Here is a 21786-nt window from a genome sequence, read left to right as displayed (position 1 = left end):
CCAAGAATTCTAATATCAAAGCTTCTATTAGATCCCACAGCACAGTAAGCCTTAGCTTCCCCATTTCATGAACATATGGGTAGGGGTTTCCTCCCACCTTCACTGAGGGATCTTAGTCCTTACCACACCCGTGCAGTGTAGGCAATTCCTACTAACTAGTCTGCCTAGTTTGGGATTTCTGATTTCAGAAGTAGGTAGGCAGTTGGGGGGGGGGGTGCGGGGATTGATAGTCATCAGGTGAAGTCTACTATCTTTAGCTAAGTTTCTGTAACCCTTGAGCTTGGGTGGGACAGTTACCGTCATGAACTGGGCATGGCTGGAGCATACAGGCTTGGGAAGGTGAGGATAAAGGAAATTTAGCCAGCATGTAGTTGTCTTTTTCTTTTTGAAAGGAGATCATTAAAATCTTGTTTAATTTTTACTTATTTATTTTATAAGCAAAAAAACCCCAAAAACCTAAGAAGTACACAGAGAATGTGAAAGGCAGAGAAATAGATGCTTGCAGTGGCATGGGTTGGGCCAGGCCAAAGCAAGGAGCCAGGCACTCAATCTGGGTCTCCCACCTGGGTGGCAGAGAGCTCACTGCTTGAGTCATCACCACTGACTGCCAGCATGTGCATTAACAGGAAACTGGAGTCAGGAGCAGACCTGAGACTTGAACTTTGGCTCTCTGAGATAAGAAGTATCGCAAATAGCATCCTAACTGTACCATACATCTGCCCTGAGTATTCCTTTCCGTGCCTCCCTAGCCTCGGTCGTCTTGTCTTCTTGAACAGACATCTCCACAGACTAAACCACCATTTTGGCACACCACTTTCCCAAAGGGAATTTCTAAGAAGGCAGAAGAAAGTGTCAAGGAGAATGCAGACTTCTGACTGTCTCACTTAAGGACCGCCAGCAGCTGCCATCCCTCTTAGCTTGGGAACAAAAAGCGTGTATGAAGTCCTTGTTCTTGTCCTCCACTTCAACACATGTAGAGCCCAGGCACCTGTGACTCTATGGCAAACATAGAAATGCATAGATATTAGAAAGACAGGCAGGATCTCCATTAGGATGTTTCTTAGCTTTGCATAAAATAATACAACTATGGGATCAGGTGTGTATTTGAACATTGGTCTAGCATGGAGCTTGGTAGGCAAATCCCTGTTCTCTGACCTTGATGCCAAGAGTCAGGCTGGATTATTTGTTTCTTTTCTCATGTTTGGTCATTCTTTTCCCATGTTAGAGCACCAGCAAGTTGCTGGTGGGTTTTTATTTCCTTGGTACTGCACCACATACACCTATTTCTGACTTTGACAGTAATTCCAGTGCCAATCACCAGCTTTCTATATTTATCAGCAGCTGCTTCAGTGATGTGGAAACAATTTTCTCAACAGCTGAAAAACACGAAGAGTGCTAGTAGGACGGTTTGTTCCTATGAAAGAGTTCAGCTGGAGAGAGAGCAGGAAGGCAGTAGCCAGTCCAGCATGCATCTTTCCGGCTTTCCCCGGCTCTGAAGACACTAGCTTTTTCCAGGCAGCAGGAGCAGCCTCTGGGGAATACACCGGCACCATCAGGGTCAGCTAATGTGGGCTGAGGGCCGCTTCCTGCAGGCAGACTTTTTGATTTGCTTGATTTGTGTCTTACAGTTTGAGACGAAACAGGCTTGGCCCTAGCCTCTGCTTCCAGCCCAATTTTACCAGCTGGTTGGCTTTAAACATTCACCTTCCAGTAAATGTTTCTCCATAAGATACCCATGTTGCTTACAGATCACCTAGGCCCTAAGGAGAACTAGGCGGGGACATGGAGGGTTCAGGTGATACAGACAGGTCAGGATTTCGGAATTGAAGGTGCTTTGACAAGGATGCTCATCAAGGCTCAATGGCACCTTGCATGGCTCCTGATTTGCTGGCACAAGCACACACAGTGTAGAATGTTCACAGTGGTCCAGTAATTCTCAGTGTGTCTTAGTTTCCTTCACAGCTCTGGAATGTCTGGGCATGAAGATGCTTGTAAAGAGAGCAGAGTCCAGAGACCTGCTTTTTGGTCCCAGTTCTGCCCCAACATGAAAAGGGAGAACCAGATGAAGCGGCTCACATGTACCCACCCCTGTGTTATTCTCAGCAGCTTACTGTGCACTGTCTCGTTTTCCCCTAGAGCAGCTAGGAAGAGGGTTTCATTTCAGCATTTTCCAGATGAGAGGCTGTGGCTGCAGGAACAGAGCCCTGCTGGGGTTTTCCTGACACCAAAGTCAACCCTCATACGTGGACCCTAGAGCAGGTACATTGGGAGATCTCAGCTTCTTCTGTCAACCTCCTTGAGACAAACAGTCCTCATGTGTAGAACTAACGAGAATCGAAAAGCCACTTCTATAGTCTTTTTTGCTGCTTTAAGGACAAAAAAATACTTTGCCCAGTATTTTTTTTCTTATTTAAATCTTTGCTGCCACCTAGTGGGAATTATGTAATAAGAAATCTGCGATTCAGGCACGGCATAGAGGACTCAGGCAGTGAAGTGATTCTGTGTGATCCTACCACGAAAAGTAAACGTCATTAGAAATGCATCTAAACTCATGGGCTGCTCGTGTCCAAGACTGTGCCTGATGTGAACTGTAGCCTCTGGGTGAGGAGGACTGGACAGTGCAGGCCATCAGCTCCAACACACGTGCTGCTCAGGGGATGGTGTGGACAAGCGTACAGGCGATGCCCGTGTTGGTGGAAGGAGTATACAGAAAATCTCAGTGTTGCTGTGGACCAAAACCTGCCCTAAAAATAGTCTGCTTCAAAACAAGACAAAATGATCAACTTTTAAAAGTGCTTAGTGTTTAAGCCAACATCATGGCCTTTCATTTTTTATCTTTCAAGTGAGCCTCCTGGGAAAGGTATCTGGTTAAGATATTGGGATACGCATAAACCCGAGGCTTTCTGGATAATCGCATGGTTGAGGTCACTGGAGCAACATGGAAGATACGAAGCACAAAAGGAAGTCCTCCAAAGAGGAAATTTCTTGAGACTCACTTATGTTTTAATCCAGAAATATTCTGTTGTGCAAAGAGAATACACTCGTGTCCTTTGCTTGACTGCTTTTCTGTAAATGAGCTTATGTTCCACACATTCTCCTGTTGGCTTTTGTTCCTGATCTGTTTTGCCTATGTTTGCATGTGAGCGTGTGAATCCACCTCCTTGAACAGCCCTTTATTACTGACGACATGGTGATGGAGTTGGCTCCCTCATGGATGTTCCTGCCAGCTATTTTCAGTCATTGTAAAAATGCCACACACACATACACATGCACACTCTTCGGAAAGCACATTGGCAGAATGAGGCCACAGGCATGTCATTTCTGGGTTTAAAGGTATGTTGACACCTGCAGGTGGAGTTTACCAGGCACACCTCTATAGTTTGCTGAACTAGCTTTGGCAAGACAGCCGCAGGAACTGAAGTGGGTTGGGTTTTCTGGATGGAGCTTGGAGAAGGTGCATGTGTAGGATTTAGGCTTGTACTCAGTTATTTTAGGGGGTGGGAGAAATTTGGGGATAGGTATTGAGATAAAGGAACAAGTAGGTATGTAGGTACCTCAGATTTTCTAGAAGGGGAGAGAATTCAAGCTGTGAAGCAGTAGCAATCACACACAGGACAGGAGGGGGGGCAGGGAGTTATCATTTGTGTGCCAAGGTCTTTGCCTTCTGTCTTGTTCCTAACATGGCCCCGGAGGGGCTTGCATTGGACTGGGGTTGGTTCTGTGAAGTGTTCGTGTGATCCACTGGGCACATTACAGCCAATCTGCCAGCAAGGCTTGCTTTCACATTCCCTTGATTTTTGAATGTTTGTAGGTGTTTCCTGAAAGATTGCCTAATTTACATTATTCTGGGTTCTTTGAAATACTCAGCTTCCCCAACACAGTGGTGTATGTAATCATCAGAATAACCATGATAGTGATAATAATAGCAAATATTTATAAAGCCACTTCCTATGCCAGCCAGCATGCTAAGGAAAAAAAAAAGCTTTTACTGGATCCTCCTCAAGGCTTTAGGAGGTATGCTACTGATGTGTCTGCCTGCTTCTGAGCCTTAGGAAGAGGGAGTGATGGACATGGCCCATTGGCTAACCCACACCAGCTGAGCAAGGTTCAGGCCCCACGGTTCACTTCCTGGGCTCACTCTCCACTAGGAAGAAACACTGCCTCCTCCACCTGCTTCTTAGAGGAGCCTGCCATGGGCAGTTTAAAGTGAAGAAATTAAGAGTCATTTAGTCATCACAAATTAAGAGACTGGTGTGGGCTGATGGAGGAGGAGGGTCCCACTTACAGATGAGGTGTGTAGTGGTATTCCCCAGTGCTCATAGCTGCACGGGTACCCAGCACCCATTAGCAGGGGTGTAGATGCTCACAGGCGCCCTTGACTGACAGAAACACTTTGTAAAGTCACAGCCAAGAAGCTGCAACTCAGAGGGTATTTACATAGCCCCTAGGGAGGGTGGAGGCTGGTCAGACCCCCTGTATCCATCCCCTGGGGTTCAGTTCATGCAGGTTCCATGCTGGGTAATGATGAGGCCTGGGAGACTTAGCTAGCAAAGTGTAATGAAATGGTGCTGGCCGCTGACTGCTTACTCTCTTTTGCAGACTGTGCCGGCTGTGGAAGAGACATCAAGAACGGGCAGGCGCTGCTGGCGCTGGACCAGCAGTGGCACTTGGGATGCTTTAAATGCAAGTCCTGCGGGAAGGTCCTCACTGGGGAATACATCAGCAAGTAAGCTGGGATGTGTGGGGCTGTAGGCTGGGATGGGTTCTGCTCTCTGGAAATCAGGCCCCACCCCTTCGCAGTTGCTAACCTGCATTGGCACCACACAGTCCACGTTCACTTTTTTTGCTATAAAATGTTAAGCAAGAATTGTATGCTTCTCTTTGTGCTGTAATTCGGCTCCTGCAAACTTAATGGTATGTTTTAAAGGTAGCCTGATAGAATAGCTGAACTAACACTCCTGCTGTAGCCAGTAGTGTGTTTAGTTATTTCCCTTTTGCTAGTCCACCCCTCTTCCTGTGTAGAGCTGGTCAGCCTTTCTCTTCCTCATAGGTCCTGACTTCCCTTCATGCAAAAATCCACAAAGCTGAGTGCAGAGCCAGTGAAGACCAGGGCAGCAAGCAGCCTGTCTGGCATGCTCTCATTCTGCTCAGAGAGCTGCTATGGACATCAGCTGGAGCCAGCTGACCCAGAGGCATGCGAGTGAAGGCACCAGGGCAATCAGACAAAATTATACATCCATTCAGGCTTTAAAAGGCTTCCCAAATTATTTAAAATAGCCTACCTTCCCGCTCCCTCCCCCAGTTAAACACGTAGTAAAACGGTGACCCTGATATTCCCTGGGGCTGGGATAGCAGCCAAAACAGCTGCATTAGAATGAAGAGGTTTCAGGGAGACAGCAGCCTGGCTTGGAGGGTTAAGTTGCCATCACTTCAGACAATGTCACCGGCAACCATGGGGGTGCCATTCCAGTCCCAGCTTCTCCACTTCTATTTCAGATCCTCACTTGCGCATCTGGAAGAAAACAAAAAGTGAAAAATGATCCCAAGTGCTTGGGCCACTGCCATTCCTGTGGGAGACCTAAATGAAGTTCAGGCTCTTGGCCTTCACATGGCCCAACCCTGGCTATCACAGTCATTTGAGGAGTAGGTCAGCAGGCAGAAGGTCTTTTTCTTTCTCTGTCTCTCCCTCTCTCTCTCTTTCACTCTGCTTTTCAAATAAATAAAATAACTTAAAAAGAAGAAAGGACTCATGAGTAGCAGTGATGCATGTCCCCAATAGAAGATAGAAATGATTAGGTTCCTTTAGCCCCCTCCCTTTTTTTAAAGATGTATTTATTTTTATTGGAAAGGCAGATATACAAAGAGAAGGAGAGACAGAGAGGAAGATCTTCCATCCCATGGTTCACTCCCCAAGTGACTGCAATGACTGGAGCTGAGCCAATCCGAAGCCAGGAGCCAGGAGCTCTTCCGGGTCTCCCGCGCAGGTGCAGGGACCCAAGGCTTTGGGCCATCCCTGACTGCTTTCCTAGGCCACAAACAGGGAGCTGGATGGGAAGCAGAACTGCTGGGATTAGAACCAGTACTCATATGGGATCCCGGTGCGTGCAAGGCAAGGACTTTAACCACTACGCTATCGCGCCAGACCTGCCCCCTCCCTTTTGTTAAAAAAAAGAATTCTATTTAGTTTTATTGGAAAGAAAGTTCAAATGTATGGAGAGACAGAGAGACAGGTGTTCCATCCACTGGTTCACTCCCCAGATGACCACAATGGCTAGAGCTGAGCTAATCTGAAGCCAGGAGCCAAGAGCTTCTTCTAGAGCTCCCAAGTGGGTGCAGATCCCAAGGCTATGGGCCATCCTCCACTGCTTTCTGAGGCCTTAAAGAAAGGGATGGATGGGAAGTAGAGGAGCTGGGACATAAACTGGCACTTGTGGGATCCTGGTGCTTGCAAGGTGAGGTTGTAGCCATTGAGCCATTGGACCACTGGGTCTTTGCCTTTGTTATATAATTGGGGCAGGGAGAGGATGTGGAAGGGGTGATCCTATCCTCTGTTTCACTGTTAGGAGCTGCATTAGCAGGAAGCTGGAATCAGGAGAGGGAGCTGGAATTCCTACCCAGACGCTCTGATATGGGATGCAGGCATCTTCATTGTTAAGACAAACACCCACCCCACCCAGCTTTTAAGCAAACATTGAAGACTGTGCAGTAAGAAGGCTGCCTAGAGTGAAGTTTTTGAACATTTTCACACACTGGGATGCAGTATATAGCCATGTTGCTGTGTTCTCATAGAAATGTAGGCATGGATTGTGCGAACTTCAGCCTCTTGGGGACCTAGGAGATAGTGTTTGAGGCCATGGAGACTCTGTCAGGTCTGGGTGCTCAGGGATGGAAGTGGTTTAAGGGGAGAAGGTGGTATTTGGGCCCCCTCTGGGGTAAGCACCGCAAAGCCAATGACCAAGAGTGATGCTGGGTTTTCTTATTAGTCCCGGAGACAGCTGAGAGGTCATAGTGGTAACCATGTAGTAACTTGCTGTTACAACTGTGTGGCCTGGGGGACACAGCACTTTCTCTGCAGCCTCGGTTTGTGTTCTTGACCACGTCTGGCCCACGCCCCAAGCAGGTGCATGTTGGGAAATGCACTCTCCTCCCATCCCTGGGAACAGAGCTGTATTCCCATTCCCTGGCCACCTCCTCTCAGGCACTGAAGGTGCTTCCATCTTGCAGGGATGGCGCCCCATACTGCGAGAAGGACTACCAGGGGCTCTTTGGGGTGAAGTGTGAGGCATGTCAGCAGTTCATCACGGGGAAGGTCCTAGAGGTAAGTGGCATGGGCTCTACTGGAAACCACTGTTGTTTGCTCCAGATCTTTTGGGATGCGCAAGGGGGGCCTCTTCCCATCTTCCCCTCCCCATAAGGTGGGTGGTACAAATGATTGACATGTTTTAGAATGTGCTTGGCTTTCTCCCAAGTCTTGTGTGGGAGCTGGGACACCGAGAAATTAAAGGGGAAAGCAGGAAGGTTACATCAGAAATTATGCAGGAGGAAGGTTCCAGTCAGTCATTTTTATGAGTAGAGGCTTGAAAAGAGGATGTGAGGGTCTTTTTGTAGTGTGTGCATTTGGCTGCACCTGTGTACCCACATGCACTGATGTGTGTGTACAGTGGGTTCAGGTCCAGGGAGCAGAGACTCAGAAAGGAAGTATGGGTGAAAGGTGAAGTTATAGACTTCCCCACCCTTCAGCAACCACATCCTGTGTGACCCAGAGTACCCTGTGGCCAGGACTAAACTGTCAAGTTCAGGTGTAACCGCCCTGAGTCGGGAGCTGGGTTTCCTGCTTTGTCAGCAGCTGCCCTGTGGGCTGAGCTGGGCTCCTCCTGGGTGCATGCTGTCACAAGGAATACCAGGGGTCCCATTCATAGAGTCACCACCCTGCTTCTCCCAGGCCACTAGGGTGTTGACCAAACCCGATGACAAAAGTGCAGATTGCTTCCCACACCTCCCACATTCCAGGGTGGAGAGTGTATGCCGAGCAGGGCTGGGAGCATGACCATGCACCTTGTCACACTGCTCGCTCAGGCACCAAGACGCTAGATTCATGTTATCTTGATGCAAGCTTCCAGCAGGACTGCAGGTCAGAGACCCAAGACAACCAAGCTCTTATCACCATGTGTTTTGGGGGATCATGTTCTGTCTTTGTTGGAATGTCATAGCAGAGGTCCAGCATAGCCTGGCCCAGTGTGGGCTGTGGGCTGTGGACTAAGGCCTATTGCATGTGATTGCATCTGGGAAATGAGGAAGTTTGCAGCTGCCTCTGAGCCAGAGGAAGAAAGTGCTAGAAAGAGAGAGCTGCGCCTACAAAGGCTCAAGGCAGAGGACAGGCACAGATGATGACAAGAGGACCACAACTTGAGAGTCACCTTCTGGAGCCTGGGTTTATCCTACAAATGTGGGTGGTGGTGGAAGAGACCACATCTAGGGAACCATGTGATTGGGCTCGGTTACTGTGTGGAGAATGGATGGAAAAGTATAAATAAACATACATATGTGTGCCTGTGTTCACAACCTGACTGCCAGAAAAGGAGCCCCACCAGCTAATGGTCTGTGCCCTCACAGCCTGAGTGAGACCGTGGTACCTACTGTAGCGTGGGTGGACCTTGATACCACCATAGTCAGTGGAAAAGGCCACCCTTTAAAGACACAGTGTTGTGTGACTCCATTTCTATAAAATAGCTGGGGCTGATAAATCTGTAGTGACCAGAAGCAGGTCAGTAGCTGTCATGGCCTTGGAGGAAGGAGAAATGAAAAGTTAGCTCCATGGATATAGTTTCCTGTTAGGATGATGAAAGCATTTTGGAGTTAGGTAGAGGCGATGGTTGCACAACATTGAGAGTGTACTAACAACATCAATGGGTTGCTCACTGGCTACTTTTTCAGTAGGGGTAAGGGTAAATGCAGGGGGCCACATAGGCTGGTGCTGAAAAACTGGGCACAGAATGAGGGGTGGGAGTTGTGGCTTTGGTTGGTGTGAACCCTGAGAAGTGCACTTTCCCCCATGGTGCGTGCTCAAGTGCACACATTTGTGGGTGCATCCATGCATGCATGTACACACGTCTGTGCACAGAGCGAGGCATTTTCACAGTCTTTCCACTGGTGCTTTCATGGTCAGCCAAGGTCTCTTCAAGCCTGATGGTTTGGCCTGGGGAGAAACACAGCCCAGGAAAGCTGTTGGGGAAGATGATCTCCTGAATCTGTCCCTTGTCCCACTACAGCTCCTCCAAGAAGGTGCCCTGGCAACATTTCCTGTGGGGTTTGCACGTTGGATCTCCTGCCTAGGAGTGAAATCAGCAGCGGGATAAACCCCAGAACAACTGCTGTCCAGGTGCTTGGCCACAGGAGGAGATAGGGGAAGGCGCTTTTTTGAGACAAGTGTATTTGCAGGATGCTTGGGTCCAAACAATCCATATATGGAAGTGTATTCCCCAAATATCATGGGGTGATGAAAGGCGTGTGTGTGTGTGTGCATGTGTGTATGCGCGTGCATGTGTGTATGCGCGTGCATGTACTGCTGGCCCTCAGGCCTGATTCTGCAGCTGTATGAAGGACCATGTAAAATACAGCTGCATCCAAGAACAGGCCATTGGGAAGAAGCATCTGTCTGTCCTGATTTTGTCCTAGAGGCCCAAGCCGTTTCCTGTGCACAGTGTCCCCAGTTGGTTTGGGTTTCAATGACGGTTGCCATGTGGAGCATAGGGCTTGGAGACTTTCCACATGATGCCTTCAGAGTTGGAAAGTTTGAGAGCAATTTGCACCAAGGAACTTTAAATCCAGGGTCTGCCCAGCAGGCGCACTGTCCTCAGATGGGTGGGGAGGCTACACAGCATGCATGCAGGGTTATCGCCCTGACGTGGGACAGCCTGTGAGTCAGTGCAGCTTGGCTGGCAGTGGGGAGCAAAGTCAGACTGCACCCGCTCCCAGCCTCCCCTCCCCCCACCATGCCTCTTTGACCTGGTTGTCTGTGAGACGTGATAATTGTGGACTCATTGTAAACATCCTTGTGTCAGTTCCCTTTCCATTGCCCCAACAAAATACCCGTGGCTGAATAATGTGTTAAGAAAAGACGTGTACTTAGCTTGCAGCTTTGGGGGTGGACTTCCAAGTTAGACAGTCCAATTGATTTGGCTTCCGGTGGGGTCCCGCATGGCTGTATCATAACATGGCAGATGGCCTCACATGGTGGGAGTGCATGTGAGAGGGAGAGATCAGATGGTGGGGGGAAGGGAGATGAGCAGGAAGCCAAAGGGGCCAGCATGGGCCTGGCCTGGCTCTTTCATCGCAACCTTGTCCAGAAAACTAGTCAGGGACCCACAGGAACTTTATCCACTCCTTCTGAGGACAACATTGCCAGTGACCCCGTCATTTCCTGTTGGCCTGGCCTCTTACATACTCCACACCTGCCAACACCGTCACCTGGGGACCAAGGGCCACAAACCCTTGGGGCCACCCTCAAACCCTGTCCTAACCACAGCATTGCCATTGTCCTTGCTTCCCCTGGGTGTTTAGTTGTTATTGCCATTGTCCAATCCACAAAGATTGTCAGTGTGTAGTTTTGTGTGTCTGTTATGGTGATAGTGACTGAAAACAACAGGAAGCCATTCTCTCTCAGTTCTGGATTCTATATATCCAAACTCGGGATCTCAACAGGCTGTGCTGTCTGGGACAGCTCAGGAGGAGGAGCCCTCCTGTTTTCTCCTGGCATCTGGTGGCTCCTGGCATTCTCTGGCTGGTGGCCACCCTCTTCTGCTCTCTGCCTCCGTCTTAACATGGGTGCCTTCTCTAGGTCCTGTTTGCTCTGTGCCCAGCCTCTCTCTGACTTCCTCTTACAAGGACATGTGTCCTTGGATTTGGGGCGGCCCACCCAGATAATGCAGCGTGAGCTTCTCAGCTCATGATCCTTGGTTTAATCACCCCTTCCAGGTCTTCACAAGTAAGTTCACATTCACAGGTGCCAGAGATTGGAAATGTATGTATCTTTTGAAGAGGAGGGGTCACCACTCAAACCTGGAAATTGATGCAGTAAACGTGGAAAACTATGCCAATACCATTCCTGTGAGCCTTGCAGCTCCGGGGTGGTTTCAGTTTTGCGCTCATTGAGTCCTGGAGGCCTCCCAAGGCTTGTATGGGTGCGGTTTCATCCAGGATGGCCCAGGGCCTAGGAGAGCTGCAAAGGGAAAAGTCCCTGAAATGTTTGTGAAAAGAAGCTCCAGCCCTGTTTGGCATTCCCTCCTGGATATCCCCTGGTGGTAGCATGGCCTCTTAGGATTGGGGCTGAGGCGGAGGGGGCGGATTGCAAGTGTCTCCATCCTGCTCTGAAGGTTTCTCTGTCTTATTTTCTTACACTTTCAAACCCTGCATACCATATTAGCCTGCAGGCCTGGGCAGATTCAACCTGGGCCTTGTGAAGCTGAATGGAAGGGCTTCAAGTGATGGGGAGTCAAGAACTGGCCTCAGCTTTGGTCTTATCAACTGGATAACCCTGAGTCAACCATTCAGCTACTCTGAGCCTCCAATTTCCTTTCTTAAAGCACAAGCATTACAAATTTGTCTGCAAACCCAAGATTTATGCTGCTTGATTTCTAAGTCACTTAGATGGTGAGCATTGTGGAATTCTCTTGTCTGGGATCTAAGGGATCAGAGCTGCTGGTGGTAGTGGTGTGTGTGTGTGTGTGTGTGTACAGATATTTTCTGTTAACTGGCACGTGACTCCCACATTAGAGCGTGTGCTGCATTTATCATCATTTCAGTTTTGTTTGTGGCAGCAAGATTCTCTTTTTAGAGAGATTTTGCTTTGTACGGCATGTCTTTGGATGCTTCTGCTAATTAGCAAGGATTCCAGAGAGCTGAAAGATGTTTACAACCTGCTTCTTGATTAAAAAGTCCATGAACAAATTCGCATGAGCACCTCCAGCCTGCGGACAGCCTTCTCTCTCCCTCCACCCCTTTACTGAGCTCTTGTCTAAATCCATCTCCCTCCTCCCACCTCTGCTCACCCCTGCCCACCCCTGCCTGCCCTGCCCACTCCTCTTCCGCTTTCAAAGCTTCGTCACAACAAGAAGCCACGAGACACTTGAGAGTTAGGCATTAACGCTCTGTAGGCATTGGAGCATGCCTTTAGCATTAATATCCTTCTCCCAGATATCCCTTACTCCTGCAAACTTGCTTTCCTGAATGCAGTAACACAAATAAAAACATTACATGGAAGCAAAAAATACAAAGAAAAACGTGAACATCAGTGCAGACATTTGGTGTAGCCGTTTAGATGCCACTTAGGGTGCCCACTTCCTGTGCTGGAGTGTCTAGTTCAAGTGCTTTCTGTGAATACACACCTGGGAGGCAGCAGGTGACACCCAACAGAATTCAGAAGCCTTGACGGTAAAAGGAAAGGGCGTGCCCCGTGTCCCTGACCTGGGGCAGCTGCACGCTGAAGCACTCTCTGATGTTCCCTCCAAGACACGGGAGATGGGTTGGGTTCCTACCACAAAGAGGAAGTGGCCTCTGCTTTTCTTAACATCATAAGCCTTCCCCTGTCCTGTCTTCCTCATGTCCCCACTCCCAGGAAGACAGAACCCTGGGTGCGCCTGGTCTTTCCAGAACTGGAGGCACCTGTCTTGAGGGTTTGCCATTGATGGTGTCACTTGTGCTGTCTGGGGAGGGGTGAATGATGAGGTCTAACAGCTCAACACCCCACTGTTCAGGGAGCTTTTCCGTTCCTAGCTACAGGACAAACCTGTCCTGCCTGTGTCTGTTAACCTGGACCCCTCCTGCTGCACTCCTGGAGTGCAGGAAATGGAATCACAACAGGATTCAGCCCAGTCCTTCTCGATTCTCTGGGGGATTATAAACAAGTGACTTTGTTTGGTTTGGCTTTTTTATTTAAAAAAAATGTTTTCTCACAGAGCCAGCAACAAGAGTGTGTGCTGTTCCTGGGAAACGGTTTTACCTTACACATTGTCCCTGTGCTTTATTTTGATGTAGGTATATTTAGTGGCAGGCCCTGATAAGGGGGGGGAGTCCTTATTCTGGGCTAACCTATTTAATTGAGAAATTTAGGTTAACTCTTGATACCTGCGCGATCTTTAATCCCTTTTTTTTACCATTGGAGATGTAACTTGCAGAAGACAGACTAAAGTGCCAATGCCCTGCTTCCCTGTTCTGTGTATACACATACCAAGCAAGAACAATGACCCCTATCCATGCAGAGAATTTATTGCCTTCCTCCCATTCTTTCTGTGCCGGAACAAATTCAGACTTTGCTGCACTTAAGGGTGAAGCCAAATATATTTGGAAATTGGTGAAGGAAAGGGAATCAGTGCATTGTGGTTGTATTGGGCAAGATGGTCTGAAGTGCTGAGAGTGAATTCTGATGCTTTTGCCACTTGTAAATGCTCTCATGATTTCTTTCTTACAGCAGGTTTATGAATAGTTAAGACAGTTACAACTGACTTCCATTTACGGATGAAGCTCCTGGGTGCCGGACACAGTGAAGCTCATTAATGACAAAACCGGAATTAGAAAATAGGTCTCTTGACTTTCAGATGGTCAGGACACAGAGAATGAGATTTACCATCTGCCCGGCGTAATCATTGCAGAAAGCAAACAATTTCACTCCCGCCGTAACCTGATGGGAAGAGTCATCAGTGGCCCTGCTATGTCTATTTTCAGGACAAGTAGGCATTTGCTTATTGTTCACTTAATTGCAGTGAACAGTGTCATGGAAAGCCTGAGACCTTGCATGTAGGATCTGTTGGTTTTCTTTGGAGTCAGACCTCAGGGTACTTGCTTGTCACCCAGCAGGGTGTCTGGATCAGACCCTGGAGACCGACATGGATAGCTGAGTCCGACTCGGGTTAGGATGGCATCTTCAGTGTGGGGCTCCACAGTAGGCAGGAGTGAGAGAGGCACCAGTTAACTCTCAGAATCTCATGGTATCACTAGATACCATCAACTAGAGATGTGGTTTCATCTTTTTCTTTTAAAGATTTATTTATTTTTATTACAAAGCCAGATATACAGAGAGGAGGAGAGACAGAGGAAGATCTTCTGTCCGATGATTCACTCCCCAAGTGACCACAACGGCTGGTGCTGTGCCGATCCAAAGCCAGGAACCAGGAACTTCTTCTGGGTCTCCCACATGGGTGCAGGGTCCCAAAGCTTTGGGCCGTCCTTGACTGCTTTCCTAGGCCACAAGCCGGGAGCTGGATGGGAAGTGGAGCTGCCGGGATTAGAACTGGCGCCCATATGGGATCCCGGGGCTTTCAAGGCGAGGACTTTAGCTGCTAGGCCACGGTGCCGGGCCCAGAAGCGGTTTCATCTTCAACATCTTAAGCAAGGGTGGTATATCCATCCAATGAACTGCTGTTAAGCCATGCAAAGGAATCCAGTACTGGCTCTTGCTACAGCAAGGATGAACCTTGGAAACACTAGGGTGAATAGGCCATCCTCTACTGCTTTCCCAGGCCAAAAGCAGGGAGCTGGATGGGAAATGGAGGAGCCTGGACATGAGCCAGTGCCCATATGTGTTGTGGGCTAAGGAGTCGATTAGCACCCGTTAAGCTGAGCTCTACAGGAAATGGGTTTGAGGCTTAAGCACCTGGTCTAATCAGACCTATTGTTCTGTTAAAGGGCTTGGGGGAAAGAGTATATAAGGAGTAATAAAGGCAGGCTAGAAAGAGACTTCCACCATCACTGGTCTGCATGCTGGTGCTTCATCCCCAGACCTTCGCCGTGTCCACGTTACTGGCTCAGCTGGCCGGAACGCATATGGGATCCTTGCATGCAAGGCTAGGGCTTTAGCCACTAGGCTACTGTGCTGGGCCCCAGTACAATTCTTAATGAAGTGTCTACAGTGAGCATATCAGTAGGGACAAAAAATAGTCTCCAGGGTCAGGGGTGGGAGAGGGAAGTGCTGATGGGCATGGAGTTTATTTTCGAGGTGATGAAAACATTCTAGAAATAGATAATGAAACTAATCCAGTGAAGTATGTATCTCAAAGTGGTGAATTTTATGGTATGACATTTATCTCAGTTTCACAGGCGGACATAGTATATGAGCAGTCTTCAGAAAGCTCATGGGAAAAATTCATATTTGATAAAGCTATGCATGGATTTCTGATTTTTCTGCCCCTAAATGATTCTAGAGTTCGATTGTCTCTGGTTCAAATAACCTTGATACATCTGTGTATCTATGCAATGATGCAGAAAGTGATAGAGGATTGGAATCCTGCCATTCTCAGTTTCCTTCTCTGTAAAATGCTAATACAAATCAGTATTTCATGGGACTGTGGGATTTGAGGAAATAATACATGCAAATTCCTGGTATGGTTAGCTGTTAAGTTAGCACCTTCTCTCTCCTCTTATCACTTCTGTCTTTAACAGTTTGACTTATTAGGTGTTAGAACAATGGATAATGCGTAAGAGTAGAGATTCAAGTCAGTATCTGTCTTTTTTGAATGTTTGTTTTTTATTTATTTGGAAGACAGAGAGCTCTCCCACATACTGGTTGACTCCTCAAGTGTCTGCAGCAGCCAAGGAGAGGTCAGCCAGAAACCCAAAGCGCCATCCTGGTCTCTCCCACTGAACTTGACTGTGAGGAATCCAGCTCCTTGCCTGTCTTTGCTGCCTCCTATGGTGTACGTTAGCAGGAAGTGAGAATCAGGAACAGAGCCAGGACCCAGATCACTCACACATGGGGAGCAGGCTTAATTGCTGCACCAGCCCCCTGCCGTCCAGTCAATCAATGTCTTTTTGCAAGATTCTCTGTTGGATCTTTTTCTCCCCTTTGTGGGCACTGAGATTCAGGTTCTCTTGTGTGACCACCAGCAGCCATCGTGGAAGGTGTAACTTGATGAATGTAACATTTCCCAGTCTGGGAAGTGACCTCAAGTTTAAATTCTGAGTATGGCGTGTGACATGTTGGCTGTGACATCTTATTTGCGAAGAAATAAGCTGGCAATATTTTGTCTCCTTGGTTGCAAATCGGCCCTTTCACACACAAGCACATGAAGCAGTAAGCAAGAGGGGATTCTGTCTCACTCACCCAGCATTACCCACTGTCTCTTACATTAACAAAGGAAATGGGTTTCCAGGGTAACAGAAGGCTATGTTCACAAGCAATAAAGATTTGATATTTATGGAAAAAATCATCCCATTTCCTGTCAGCACAAATGGAAGGACTTCCTTGCCCGGAAATGACAGTTTGAAAAGAATTTGTGTTTATCTTGAGTTTAAAATTTTTTTTTTTGTTTTTGCTTTGTTACTTCAGAGAATTGGATCAATTGAACTTATTTTTCTCTACCTTGGCTGTTCCTTTGATATTTCAACATGATTTGATTTTACTGTTTTTATTGCATTTTAAGCTTCTACCAATACGTTGTTTTCTATTCCAAATCAAAACTCACCTTGTATAGTTTTAAATTATTTAAGAAAACATTTTTCATGATAGATGAGCATGAATTTAGTTGGATTTTAGGCCTCACACTTGTGGTCTCACCTTAGCCCGCTATTATCCACTTGGAAGGGGATTACTGTTTATCCATTTGAATCCACCTCCCTGGCTCGTGATGCCTGGAAAGACCTACCTGCTTCTGGAACCTGGCCACTGGCCCTGTTGAACTTTGTGCTACTCCTAGCCCCCAGCAGTCCTCTCAAGTTTGTTGGTGCATGACCATTCATATGCAAAGATGTCTCAAGTGACCTCAGCTCTGTTCTGTCCTTGTGCCTCACTGCGTGAGAGTTTAGTTGGAGGAATATGCTGGAAAATGGCTCCATCCAGATGTCACCAGGACCATTTCTGTTCTGGGTACAGCCTTCTTAAGAGTGGGAGATGGTGATGAGTGCTGCAGGTGAACATGGGAGCTTTGGTCCCACAAGCCAGGGAGTGGTGCTGCCCTGGTACCCCTCAGTGTGGGAACAGGCCCCCTCCACCAACTTTGTTTCACACCTGAGTGTGCTTGCTTCCTCGACCTCATGGCTTCGCTCCCTGTGTTGGAATAGGTGCCAACTCCACCAGATGGACCTGCATGTTGTTTGCCAGCGAGTCAGGAGGAATGAAGGGCAGGGCTAGGGTCCATCAAGCAGAGGAAATGAACTGGCCTGGTAATTCCTTACCAGGGAGGAAACATCAGAGCGGTCTTGCGAATGAAGTCACAGTGACTCTGGGGGGGAAAAAAAAAGAGGGCCAGGCTGTGAGCATCTTGGAGATGGAGATGGGATCTGGAATTGTGAGTCTAGAGGAGGCCAGAGAGTAGGATGGGACGGAGTTAAGGGGAAGTGAAGACAATGAACCAATACAACCACAATACAATGTGATTACAGTAGCCACATTTGGCACTGAAGAATTCTCAGCCTGTTGTTCATTCTTGGGCCAATCCACCCTCAGCTATAAAATGAAGGTTGCTATCTTTACCTCTTCCAGGCTGAAATCAGATAAGAAGTGAGTCATCTAAGATGGCATCTGACATCTGAGAGGTCACGAAATCTATTTTTTTCTTCATTTCTTTCATGCACTAATGTAAAAACAGATTCTGTAGAAGCTTGATATATTGAATGAGGTTACAACTTCCTGTTTGAATGTAGGAGCCAGACTCCTGACTATTTACTATCTGATGTCATACATAATAGGCAATTAGTTTAGACCTACAAGTTAGCCATCATGTCCATGATCTGAAACTTTGTCCAATGACTTAGTTTTACAGGTTGTGTGTATTTACAGTCAGCTGTTATGATCCTGTTTAGGGGCCTGGCACGGTGGCTAAAGTCCTCGCCTTGAACCTGCAAGGATCCCATATGGGTGCCGGTTCTTTTTTTTTTTTTTTTTAATTATTTATTATTTAACTTCATTAATTACATTGTATTATGTGACACAGTTACATAGATACTTGGGTTCTCCCACCCCTCCCCAAACCCTCCCACCATGGTGGATTCCTCCACCTTGTTGCATAACCACAGCTCAAGTTCAGTTGAGATTCCCCCATTGCAAGCGTATACCAAACATAGAGTCCAGCATCTTATTGTCCAGTCAAGTTCAACGGCTTCTTAGGTATACCCTCTCTGGTCTGAAGACAGAGCCAGCAGAGTATCATCCCAGTCAATTGAAAGCTCCAACATACCATCAGCAAAAATTTACATCATTATGGAATTAATTGACATAGGGGTGCCGGTTCTAATCCTGGCAGCTTGGCTTCCCATCCAGCTCCCTGCTTGTGGCCTGGGAAAGCAGTCGAGGACGGCCCAAAACCGTGGGTTCCTGCACCCGCATGGAAGACCTGGAGGAGGTTCCTGGCTCCTGGCTTTGAATTGGCGCAGCACCGGCCATTGTGGTCAATAGGGGAGTGAATCATCGGATGGAAAATCTTCCTCTCCGTATATCTGACTGTCCAAAAAAAAAAAATAATCTTTAAATAAAAGATCCTGTTTAGGATGTCTATAACAGGAGTGCCTCATTGAGGTTCTGGCTGCTCCACTTCCGATCCAATTTACTACGAATGAACACCCAGGGGAGCAGCAGCTGTTGGCTCCAGTACCTGAGTCCCTGCTACACATGTGAGAGACCTGGATAAGGAGGAACGGGGCGCTCCTGCTTTCAGCCTGACCCACTCTGGCACTGGCGGGTATTTGGAGAATGCAACAGCAAATAGAAGATCTTCCTCTATCTCTCTGCCTCTGCACCTTTTACATAAAAGCCTAGCAAATAAAAATGTGCTTTTGTTTTTATTGGAAAGGCAGATTTACAAGAAGGAGGAAAAACAGAGAAAGATCTTCCATCTGCTGGTTCATTCCCCAAATGGCCACAGTGGCTGGAGCTGAACCAATCTGAAATCAGGAACAAAGTGCTTCTTCCAGGTCTCCCATGTTAGTGCAGGGCACCAAGGATTTGGGCCACGCTCCACTGCTTTCCCAGGCCATAAGGAGGGAGCTAGATGAGAAGTGGAGCAGCTGGGACATGAACTGGCGCCCTTATGGAATCCCAGCACTTGCAAGGTGAGGAGTAGCCAATTGAGCCACCACTCTGAGCCCAATAAAAGTGTTTACAAGAATCAGCTGAGCATTTTACATAATGATGGATCACCTGTGTAACATGGTACCCATCTGTTAGTAATACTGGCTATAGCTCAAGTCAAGTGTCCTTTCCTTAATAAGAATGAAGACTTATTCATTTTTTCTAAAAACATTAAAAAACTAGAGTCTGAATTCCCAGGCATTGCCCCGGAGATTCTGATTTAGGGGCCCAGGCCGAGATCTTGGAATCTGCATGTTGCCCTGCCCCAGCACCCCAGCACTGGGTGACTCTGAAATCGGGAACCTAAGGATGCCACTCTGAGAATCCAGCCTTAGGAGGGTGTAGTGATGGCACACTGATGCAAGTTTCTGATGGCCAGAAGAATGCACGGCAAGCCAGTTAGCACCTCTGCCGTTCCTGCTATGTTCAACCAGTGACTGCTTATTTATTTTAGAAGCACAGCTTTGTTGTTTAATAACTGTGTTTCTTCAGTAATGCTAGGAATCACTTCCAAACCAGTTTAAAGAATTCCACAGAGATATAAAAAGGTCTTTTCTTTATTGGCCAAACTTTATGGCAAATTATCTCCTTGAAAAGCTCCCTACATCATCTCAGTCTTGTTAAAAATGTCCACAGTGGTTATTGAATCTTGCTAGAGTCCTGACAATAGAGCACACTGGGGACACATCAAAAGGCCTCTGGCTGTTGGTCCTGCCTCCATAATGAGCAGTGGGGCACTGCCTGCTGTCCTAAGCACAGGTTGAGATTTCTGTAGGGATGGTTGAATGGAAAAATGAGGTCATGTATGTACACTGCACAGAACATAGTAGGTAGTCAATACATTTTTTCTGCTAAAAAAAGAAATATAAAATATACCCAAAATATGAACCCAGGATGCTTAATAAGCAAAATCCATTGTTTTTACATCCAGTATACTATTCCTTTTTTAAAAAAGCTTTATTTAATTGTTTGAAAGAGAAAGAGATGATGGAGATTTTCCCATCTGCTGGTTCACTGCTCCGAAGCCCCCCAGCAGCTGGGTCTAGGCCAGACCAACGCCAGAAGCCACTCAGTCCAGATCTGTGTGGTGGCGGTGGGTAGCTGGCTTGTACTCTGCTGCTTCCCGGGGTGTGCATCAGCAATAGACTGGATTCAGGAGTGGAGCCTGTGCTGGCACCCAGGGACCTGGGTGTCTCATGTGACTTAATTGCTAAGCCAGCTGCCTACCTTGCAAAGTCCTTTTTAAACCACGTTTCCCCTGAACAATACCACTAAAGTAATGAATGAAAATCAGAACAAGCTGGACTCGGTTTTTACAAGCTTTTGCCTAAGTAAACATTCCCAAAGCAGTGGCGTGGGAGAGGAGGCTGCTGGCTGCTTAGGGGGAGGGGGCAGAGCTCAGTTGGACCCTGTTCTGTCAGCTCAAACCCAGAAGAGAAGCTTACAAAGCTGCAGAGCTTGGTTTGTCCCAGCCTGTGCCTTGCTGCAAACAGTGGTGAGTGCCTGCAAAGAAATGGTACTTTCCCTACCTGCATTACAAAAAAGTAAAGGGAAAACTCTATCCCCCCTCTTGTTTGGGAAACATGGACTGGCCCGTGAGGCTGCTGGTGTGTTTAACTAGTGCACGCAGCAAGCAGAGGAGCCGCTCTTCGCTCTTGTTTCCGGGGCGGTCTCCTGAGACCCGTACTCTGCTTCAGCCTGGCTTCAGAAACGAATCTGGAATGTAACCGAGGCAGGCCGGAGCCTCCATCTGTGGGACTGGGGTCTGGCACCTGCAAAGCCTCTTCTGAGTTTGAAGGGAAGAAGAGTTCTCTGCTTAGCCCAGCGCAGGAACAGAGCTTAGAAGCAAAGAAGTCCTGGTGGAAGGTAAAGTGCGCGTTGCACAGGCTGTCCCCTCCCTGGCCAGACAGATGTGGACTGTCTGGGTCCTGTAGATGTGGTTGGCTGGATACTGGCCACAGAGGCCACTTACTTTGCTCTGAATTATATTTTGCTTAAACTTTTTGTTTACCTGGTGGTACAAAGTGACGAGGGAGTTGTGTGTGTGTGTGTGTGTGTTTCCATCAATGTACTTGAGAGCAGCAAAGTAGTTTTTTTTATCTGAGAGGTGTAGTGTGTGAACCTTTTGAACACAGGTTGTTAGTATAAGGGTATTTTTTTTTTAAAGAGAGTGCGATTTGCAGGCGTTAGCTTTGTTTTGTTTTGTCTGTGATTTGTAGAGTTCTGTGAAATTTACGTCCAAGGCTTGAGACTCTTGTTTGGGGCATCTGGTAGAGCAAGGGGCATGAAACACTGAGTCAAATGATCTGGTATGATAAGTGTGGGAAGTTTTTTGGTGATTTTTTTTTCCTTGAAGGAGTTTCCTAGGAATGAAAATAAGGAAGCCAAAATTATAGGGTTTGCTCGTATTTTGCCGCAGCTCAAAGTTCAGAGAACTTATTGTGGCCTCTGTTGGACAGGCAGTGAAGGAAATCTAGAGCATGTGGCCTTTATAATGAAAATAGTTGCCCTAAAAACCCCATTCTTCCACAAACCACACTCTGAAACTTTTTTTTTTTTTTGGTGTTTAAAAAAAAAGGTTTTAGTGTGCACTGTGCTGACCATAGTGATGAAATGGAACAAGAAAATGAACCATGGAAGAAATAGATGTGGGAAAGGGAAAAGTAAAAGAAATGTGTTTTGGCCAAAACTCAGTGAAAGTGTGGTTAGTGGAGCAGCATCTGTCACTTAAC

The 21786-nt window shown here is 47.4% G+C and overlaps 1 protein-coding gene across 4 annotated transcripts in view; it reads left to right on the top strand.

The window, feature by feature from the left end:
* The window catches only part of ABLIM1 (actin binding LIM protein 1), a 289406-nt gene that overhangs the window by 193003 nt on the left and 74617 nt on the right, over window positions 1–21786 (top strand). For all 4 annotated transcript variants that reach the window (XM_058671144.1, XM_058671141.1, XM_058671140.1 and 1 more), the window contains exons 5-6: window positions 4600–4726; window positions 7225–7318. In XM_058671144.1, coding sequence (XP_058527127.1) covers window positions 4600–4726; window positions 7225–7318 — 221 coding nt within the window. The remainder of the gene's footprint in view (window positions 1–4599; window positions 4727–7224; window positions 7319–21786) is intronic.

This window comes from Ochotona princeps, chromosome 13 (genome assembly GCF_030435755.1).
Source record: "Ochotona princeps isolate mOchPri1 chromosome 13, mOchPri1.hap1, whole genome shotgun sequence".
NCBI lineage: Eukaryota > Metazoa > Chordata > Mammalia > Lagomorpha > Ochotonidae > Ochotona > Ochotona princeps.
Note: the sequence above shows the minus strand (reverse complement) of the source record. Positions and strands in the feature narration are given on the sequence as shown.